The sequence below is a fragment of the Episyrphus balteatus genome, chromosome 2 (assembly GCF_945859705.1).
Source record: "Episyrphus balteatus chromosome 2, idEpiBalt1.1, whole genome shotgun sequence".
NCBI classification, from domain to species: domain Eukaryota; kingdom Metazoa; phylum Arthropoda; class Insecta; order Diptera; family Syrphidae; genus Episyrphus; species Episyrphus balteatus.
The window spans coordinates 43,237,992-43,246,910 of record NC_079135.1 but is presented as its reverse complement, the minus strand read 5'-3'; the positions used below and the strand labels follow the sequence as shown (position 1 = coordinate 43,246,910).

The 8,919-nt window shown below is 31.7% G+C and overlaps 1 protein-coding gene across 1 annotated transcript; it reads left to right on the top strand.

Annotated features, from left to right (window-relative positions):
* The first annotated feature begins 2,019 nt into the window (after positions 1-2,019).
* Positions 2,020-8,542, top strand: LOC129910907 (protein phosphatase methylesterase 1). The gene is made up of 7 exons (XM_055988502.1): positions 2,020-2,177; positions 2,298-2,496; positions 2,559-2,668; positions 2,734-3,051; positions 7,347-7,571; positions 7,632-7,789; positions 7,849-8,542. The coding sequence occupies exons 1-7, from the start codon at positions 2,104-2,106 to the stop codon at positions 7,998-8,000; spliced, it is 1,236 nt and encodes a 411-aa protein (XP_055844477.1). The 5' UTR covers positions 2,020-2,103; the 3' UTR covers positions 8,001-8,542.
* Positions 8,543-8,919: the final 377 nt, after the last annotated feature.

Genomic DNA, 8,919 nt, shown 5'->3' with positions numbered 1-8,919 from the left:
GCGCAAAATTTTGAAGTTGGAGAAATTACCTAGGGTAAACTGTGCCCAATCATTGACACCTTAAGCGAATATCGCACCAACTTTAGTTCGCAGTTTTTTCCGTATTGCATAAAACTATTATTAATACTTACTTTTTTTTGTAATTATCAATATTTCGTTTGCTAAGGAATTTGCAAAAAAGGCGGGAAGAGTGAATTTTTAAACAAAAAATAAAAATAGTAGCTGTAAATGGTTTTTAAAATCAAGGTGCCAATCACATAGGGAGTGGCAATAATAGGGCAGTTTACCCTGAGTAGTTTCTATCAAGTTTTTTTTTTTCTTTCAAATTAAACTAATTTTTTTTGTTTTTGATTTGATTCCGAGTTGTATTTGCTTCGACTTCTTTTTTCAAGTATTTTATTAAAGAGTACACCTTAATTTTGTTTGATTTTTTTTTCAATTTTGCTTTATTTTTTTCCTTGTCACAATTTTTGCCGGCAGAATAATGATTCGAACATTATTTGTCTACGCAAAATTTAGTGGAAACTTTCTCTTTACAGCGGCTCCAAATATTTAAATTTTGCGCGTGAACTGCGTACCGCTTGGAAAAATAGTCAAGACAAATTTTCCCGAGAAAAAATTCTTATGAGAAATCAAATTTTTCAGGATCTGCGTACTAGGCTTTAAGCCTCGATGCGTTTTTTTAAGCCCGGTTGTATTAAAAAAAACACACCTAATAAGTAAAATACAATTTTTTCGATTTCGTTGAACTATTTTTGTAACAGGTTTTTCTTGTCGTTTTCCAAAATACAAAAAGTGTCACTCCTAGCTATATAATCACTCCCAAAAGGAGTGATTTCAAATTCCAAAATTGAAAAAGGAGTGAATTTTAGGAGTGAATTCTTCACTCCAAAAATTTTGAAGGAGTGTCGGAGTGATTACCAATACCTGCGTTCCTTTGGAAATATTTATCTACTGCTTAGTACATACTTAAATCTACTTTGAATTACTTTTTCTATATTGAAAAAGTAGTTCAAATCCACAGTACACATAATAAGGTAATATATTCCGAACGTTGTCAAAATTTGTTTGTCAAAAATGGGCACCAATCTGTCAGGTCGGCCTTTAATTTTTATATTTCAATCGCAGTAAACAGGAAATTTGTTTTTGTTTTAATTAATAAAATGTCATTTAAAAATATTATAAATTGAAAAATAACAAATTTTCTTCGTGTTTCATCGCGGTAAATGGTAAATAATTGTTTAAAAATTAGTGGTGTGCGTGGTTTTTTGGTTTTTGTGCGTTTTTCGTCGGTATTTTAAACAATTAAGAATTCGGTAGCTGACATTGGTCGCCAAAGTGTCATGTTTTGGCAATCTGGCGACCAATGTCAGTTCGGAATATATTACCTTTTTATGTGTACTGTGGTTCAAATCAGCTTTAAGTACTAAGCAGTAGATATATGAAAAAAAAATATATGAAGAGGTCACTACAAAAATTCCTGTAACTAAGCAGTAGATAAATATTTCCAAAGGAACGCAGCTAATACTTCTACATTTGACTTCATGGACTACTTGTCAAATTGTTGGGTGGTTGATTAATTTTTTTTTTTTGTGAAGGAAATTATATTTATTTATAAAAAAATTCAATAAAGTATTGTAAAAAATCAATAAAAGTCGATTTAAAAGATTGTGTTATTATTTTATTTATTATTTATTATTACAAACACATGCAAAGCAAACGTCAAATCACTCCACTTGTCAAATTCTCCGTGAACAAATTCCAAAATTGCACAAAAAAGGAGTGATTCACTCCCATAATTTTGGAAAACGACATTTCTGTATCAGCAGCGGTCATGAAATGATTTTTTTTAACTATCTTAATTTTTTTTATTTTGATGTGGTCCACGCCTTAAATATCTTCCACATTCGTTCAATTGTGGAACATATAATATCAGCTGTCACTCTACTGTCAACAAAATATTTTTGACATTTCTGTGGGACGGCTAGACGCGGCTTTCAAGGTTTTTCGCAAAGTTGCACAGTTACTAGAATCGCATTAATAATTAAATTGAATATTGAATTTATTTTAAGTTAAAAACTAATAAACTAAACAAAAATAATAATGTCAAATCTACAAAGATCCATTATGAAATCTCGTCTACCGCCAACAATTCCTGGTAGTAGAATTGGAAGATCGTAAGTTCATTATTATTTTTGCCCGCCCCTACCCCCGCTAGTTTTTTTTCTGTTTGCCTGGTAAAAAACTGTTTACAAATAAATTTGCATAATTTCCTTTTATTTTTGGATTCTTTAAAGTGATTCATTTAAAAAATCAAAATCTCGAGATTACAAGCCAACACTTTGGAGCGAATACTTTGTTGAAAAAGAAGATGTGCAAATCGATGAGAAAACAGTATTTCGCGTCTATCGCACTAGCCAGCCCCAAAAAGCCGGTCCAATTATTCTTCTGTTGCATGGAGGAGGCTATTCCGCTCTAACTTGGTCACATTTTTGTGTAAGTAGTTTGAAAGGGGTGTAATTTGATTAAAAAGATAAAAAGAATATTGTAAAATTTAGGTGGAAATAACACACATGATCCATTGTCAGTGTTTGTCGGTAGATATGAGAGGACATGGTGACACAATTACCGATGACGAAGAAGACTTGTCTGCTGAAACACTTGCTACGTAAGAAAAACACAAACTTAAATTAGGTTAAGTAATTGAGTGTGTTTTTTATTAAATTTTCACAGAGACATTGGAAAACTTATAAGCAAACTGTATCCTGACGATACACCCTGTCCACCAATACATTTGGTTGGACATTCAATGGGTGGCGCTATTGCTGTGCATATTGCCCACATGGAACTCATCCCAGCACTAGTTGGTGTTACCGTCATTGATGTGGTTGAGGGTACTGCTATGGAAGCTCTTGCCAGCATGCAGAGCTTCCTGAGATCTAGACCGAATTTCTTTAAGAGTATACCGAATGCAATAGAATGGTGCATTCGCAGTGGACAGATAAGAAACATCGACAGTGCCAAGGTATCTATGCCTGGGCAAATAATCAAGTAAGAATGAGTTTAAACACCAATAAGGAATAAATTTATATTGTTTATAAGCTTTCGTGAACGAAATAGTTCTTTGATCGTATTTTTATTTTCAATAGTACATAATAGTCGGGTCAATAGGTAAAGACAGAAAATAGGCAATATTAAAGGAAGTTCTCAATTTTTTTAATTTCTTAGAAATGTTTGTTTTTGTTTATATTTATTAAAATCAGGAATATACTAGAGCGTGAATGTTGGATGAAACAAAAAAAAAAAAAACTCCAACAGATAATATGTATGTCCCTCTTATTAGACGAGAAGGCGGATTTTCAAAAAAATGTTAGACCTAGTCATACTTAAAATACAAAACGAAGCCAATTTTTGTTTTGTTTTAAAAAATCAACATTTGATGTTTTTAAATCGCGCAGAATAATAAGGATCCCAAATCACATTGCAGTATTCCAGGAAAGACCTTACTTATGGGTAGCATTGGATTTTCTTTAGTTGCCACGAAGTCAATATAAGACTTGAAACTGAATTCATACAAAGATTACATATACAGTCACATTGAAGTATAAAACAATCTTGAGGAGACTTTAAACAACGATCTATTTTCAGGTCATCAGCAAACATCAGCGAAGAAGAATTATTTAGGAATCCGGATAGTGGCTTCCCTGGGGTACACCGGACATGACATAAATAACAGCGGAACACAGATTAATAATAAATTAATTAATCCGAGAAATTGTTTTCTAAGATACAATAATAATAATAGAGTTTCTGGAACCATCTCGGCGTAAGCCAAGAGTACCTATCTCTGCATTGCATGAGATTAGGCTCTGTTGTGTGCCCTAGATCCTAAAATACTCAGTATATGAGGTTAGAAAACCTTTTTGAAAAAACATAATGTATTAATCACAATTTTTTATATGAAGAATAAGTTTATTTTTGAAAACATTTATACTTAGCTCATTTTTTAATTCACTTGGAAAGCCATTCAATGAATTAAAACCCATGTACATTAATGAATCCTGAGTGCTGCTTCTGTTGCACCTATTTGGTCTTAAGTTTTCGCAATTGCGCAAATTATATGGTTGCACATCTCCGACGTTTATAATATTACCTTGTAAATACTCAGGATTCAGGAACCATATTATTCTTCATTTTATAAATTAATACCATAGCACTATATTTTAGTCTTTGTTTAACACTCATCCAATTTAACGCATCCAACATTACTCTTATAGGGGTATAAACATTCACTCTCAATATCACTCGCATTGCTTTATTCTGAAGTTTTTGCAGCCTATTTACAATCTCTTGTTGACAAGCATACAATACCGTTGTACAATAATTAAAATGGGGTAGCACAATAGTGTTATATAGCAGCAAAGTACTCTCAAACGTCAAGTCTCTTCTAACTCTTCTCAGGAAACCAACTTTTTTTGCAATTTTTGCACACACATATCTGCCATGCTCTTTAAAATTTAACTTTCAATCCAACACAACTCCAAGATATTTAAAACTATCTAAACACTCAATCCTCTCTCCATCCATACACACATTTATTGGTTCAGTCACTTTAAATTTCATACATTTTGTCTTTTTCACGTTTAATTTCATTTTATTCATTTGAAGCCATCTATTTATGCTGTCCAAGTCCTCATTTAAACATTGTACCATATATTCAATATTCTTTCCACTTACATATATCAAGGCATCATCCGCAAACAACACAATTTTGCAAAATCGCAACACACATTTTATGTCATTCATATATAAAAGAAAAAGCAACACACCCAAAACTGATCCCTGAGGTACTCCCAGTTCCACTCCCATTGCATTTGATATAGTATTTTCAACTTTTGTTCGTTGAGTCCTTCCTGTAAGGTAAGACTTAAACCAGTTCAACTCATTGCCTCTAACTCCATACATTTCCAGTTTTTGCACTAATATACTTCTGTCGATAGTTTCAAACGCACGCTTGAAATCCAAAAACAATGCTATTACGAAATTTTTACAGTCAATCTCTTTTTTCCATTCATATATTAAACAATTCAACGCGGTTTCACAAGAGTGTCCTTTTCTGAACCCAGATTGTTCTTGCACTAAAATTTTGTTATTCTTCAAATAGTCTTGAAGTTGATTTGCCACATAACGCTCCAAGATCTTCTCAAATGTTGGGAGCATATTTACAGGACGAAACTCTTCGCATTTAACGGTGTTTACCACTTTTTGAATAGGAACTACAATAGATTCTTTCCAATTTTTGGGAAATATTCCTGAGCACAAACAATTATTAATAATTTTTAAAAGTACGGGGCCAATAATTTCAATGGATTTAAAAATAATGTCTCTGTTAATACCACTACAGTCTTTTTTATTGTTTAATTTTTTAATCAGGACACACAATGATTCCACGCTAGCCTACCGAAAGTTGTTATTTGGTGAGATATATTGCTGTAAGGGAATTGAATTATTAATTTCAATCACACTGTCAATAAAATAAGAATTGAACCTATTCGCAATTTGATATTCAACATTTAAAGATTCATCACCGAATTTAACGTTAGTGATATACGATTCCTACCATTTTGAAACATTAGAGTAGAAGACAAAGGATAAAAGTTTTTTTTAACTGTCTGGTTAACTCTTTCGAATGATTTTTCTAAATCTATTAGGTTGGTTTGAAACCCATTTTCAATTATTATTTCATTGCTAACGGCCACTTGCTGAAGCGAAACTTAAATATTCAAGTTCAACATAAACTCTTATTTCCTCCTTTTAACTATGCGTAAACTGTCAATTACTTTTGGAATGGTTGATAATTTGCTTATTGGGCACGTTCAAACACCTATCGGATAGGCTATCTGGGATACCCGTATCTGGAATATCTTTTTGAACAAAGAGGTATCCAGATAGCTTGCCCAAGCAGCTACTAAAAAAATATGTAAATATTGAGAAGAGGAAACTTTTTCTTTTGAGCAAATTACATTTTTTTTTATTGTTGAATAGTACTTGCACAATCGCTTTGACTTTATTTCTTGCAATTTTTTTTATTTTAAAGCTGATTAATCGCCCGAAAAGTAATCAAAATAAAAAAAAAGCCAGCTGATCACTCGGATACCTGAGGTATACCAGAAATTCTGGGATACCTTCAGATTATTTTTTGACAGAAAATGGTTCGTTTCCTTGCTAAATTTTAACATTGTTTACAACAACAAAAAGCTATCCGATAGCTTTATGTTAGATCTTTGAACGTGCCCATTGATCAATAATTGCAAACATCTGGTTTAGAAACGGATTAATGAATTTTAAGAGAAACACTTGGAGGGGACGACTAAATCAATGGATGTGTTGCCATAGAACTGAATGCAATTTGGGAGACCTTTTTTTGGGAGCATTTTTATTAGATCTGATTAATGTCCAGAAATACTAGCATTTGAGAATAGTCTTTATGAAAAATTATATTCCTTAAATCAAACTGTTTTTGCAAATAAAAGTAAATTAAATGAAATCTTTAATTTGAAGAGCAGTTAAGTAATAGTTTATGTTTTTTTTTTTTTTTATTTAAATTGCTTAAGTGGTTGTTGTACTACAGAGGTTTAGAATTATGATTTTATTTTATTATTAATGTTTAAATTAATTGAACAAATAACTCATTTTTCATATTCTACAAATAGCTGAAAAATGACTTCCTAGGAAAAACTAAACGACCACGAAAGCCAAAACCACGAATCTGCAAAATTGTATTTTTGAGAAAAACGGGTTCAAAGTTTTGGAAACTCATGGAAACTCGTAGACAGAAAATGTCAATAAATGCAGATTCGCGGTTTTGGTTTGGTATATACAAGCTTCGACAGTTAAATTGATCTATTTTTCCAGAAGCGTTCGGAAGCATCCAAAAGTCTTCTGAAAGTGTTTAACTAGCATAAAAATGACAGATAGAATGCTTCTCGATTTTAAGTCAAAATCCACTTAAATCACTAAAATATATATAGATATTAGAACGGCAAACTAATGTGAATTTCAATTTGCCACAAAAATCATTTATTTTTGATCTTCTGTCAGTATCAATACCGAGAAATACTGGTACCCAAATTCAAATACAAAAAAAAAAATCAAATACAATTACGGTACAAAATACAAAAAATAGGTAGTTTGAAAAGTATGGTTTAAGTAAATTTTGCACAAACGTTTTAAAAACGTTAGAAACTTTTTTTTGCTCTAAGGAATAACAAACCAACGGCTTTTTTTATATTAAACTCTCTTCTTGTAACATTGTGTTTTATAAAATAAATTTTCTCTCTTCAAAGTTGCACAACGAAGAAGCTCGCCACTAATGAGCTTCCCTTACAAGACGATCCCGAAGAATCAAGCGAAACATCGACATTTACCCATCCTTTGGTTATATCTGAAGATGAAGAAGTAGCCGAAAATGCAGAAAACGCCACATCGCCAACTTCATCTACAGCACCCCCATTGCCTCCAAGTATTAATTTTAAAAAACCAGAACCATTAAATGATGAGGCCAATAAGAAGTAAGAAATTTTCTATTCATTTTATTTAATCCTCTTATAATAAAGCAAATGCATTTTCAGATACACTTGGCGTATTGATTTATCCAAATCAGAGAAATATTGGGTTGGTTGGTTTTCTGGTTTAAGTGAGAAATTCCTAAGTTTAAGAGTGCCAAAGCAACTTTTATTAGCAAGTATTGATGGTTTGGATAAAACACTTACAGTTGGACAAATGCAAGGTACCTTTTATTTAATTTTCTTACAAAAAAACAGTAATCCATACTTTTTCCCTTCTTAGGAAAATTTCAAATGCAAGTTCTAGCTCGATGTGGTCATGCCGTACACGAAGATCGCCCACACGAAGTCGCCGAAGTAATTAGCTCCTATTTAATTCGGAATCGATTTGCTGAAGCAGCTGGAGAATTTCGTTCACACATGCCGGCGTGTTAAATAACAAGCAAAAGAGATTATATTTCTATATGAGGCGGCTTAAGGTGCATGTGATTGAAATTTTCAAATAGATTGTTGTTTTTTTTTGCTTGGTTTGAAATGAGGAAACGACTTTATAATTGTTTCTCTACCTTATATACTTATCCTAAAAAAAAATTTGTAAAACTTCGCCACCGAAAAGGCCAACATTATTCAAGACTATTTATTTGAAAAAAAAAATTAATACATGATTTTTTTTGTCAGCTTTGTGCGTACAAATATTAGACGCATTGATTCGCTATTTATATAATATATATAAATGTATACGTAATTTCTTTCTTATTTGTATGCTTAAGAATATTATATTTATTAATATGAACAAGAAAACAAATATTACAACAAAAAAAAAATTCCTTTGGAATCTTAGCAAGAGGTCATTTTACTAACTTTTTGCCTCTCTAATCTATTGAATGCATTTGAATGTCTCTCCAAATTTTTGTAAATAATAAATTATATTAACGAAAAACTATTTATTCATTAGCGGAAACATACAAAAACCGCAAAAAAATGTATCCTTTATTGGTTTTCCTCAATTTGAAAAATAAATTAAATCTTATGAAAAAATAGTGATTTTAGTTCTATAATGATCAGAAATGTTAACGGATTGTGAGCGTTAGAAATAATGCTCGGATTATAAGTAAAAGAAGATACGAATGTGGATTGGTTGGGGTTAAGAATGGAGGAGATATAATATGCCCTTAAATATGAAAAATGTAGTAGAGCTGTATTATTACATGTTCATTTTTGTTATCACTGCCGAACTTACACGCTGATGAATAACGGCAGCTCCGTTAAAATTGAAAAAGTAGAATTGATTTTTTTTAAATCTCGAAGTCAGATGCTAACAAAGTGGATCTTGTAGAAATGAGACAAGACGAAG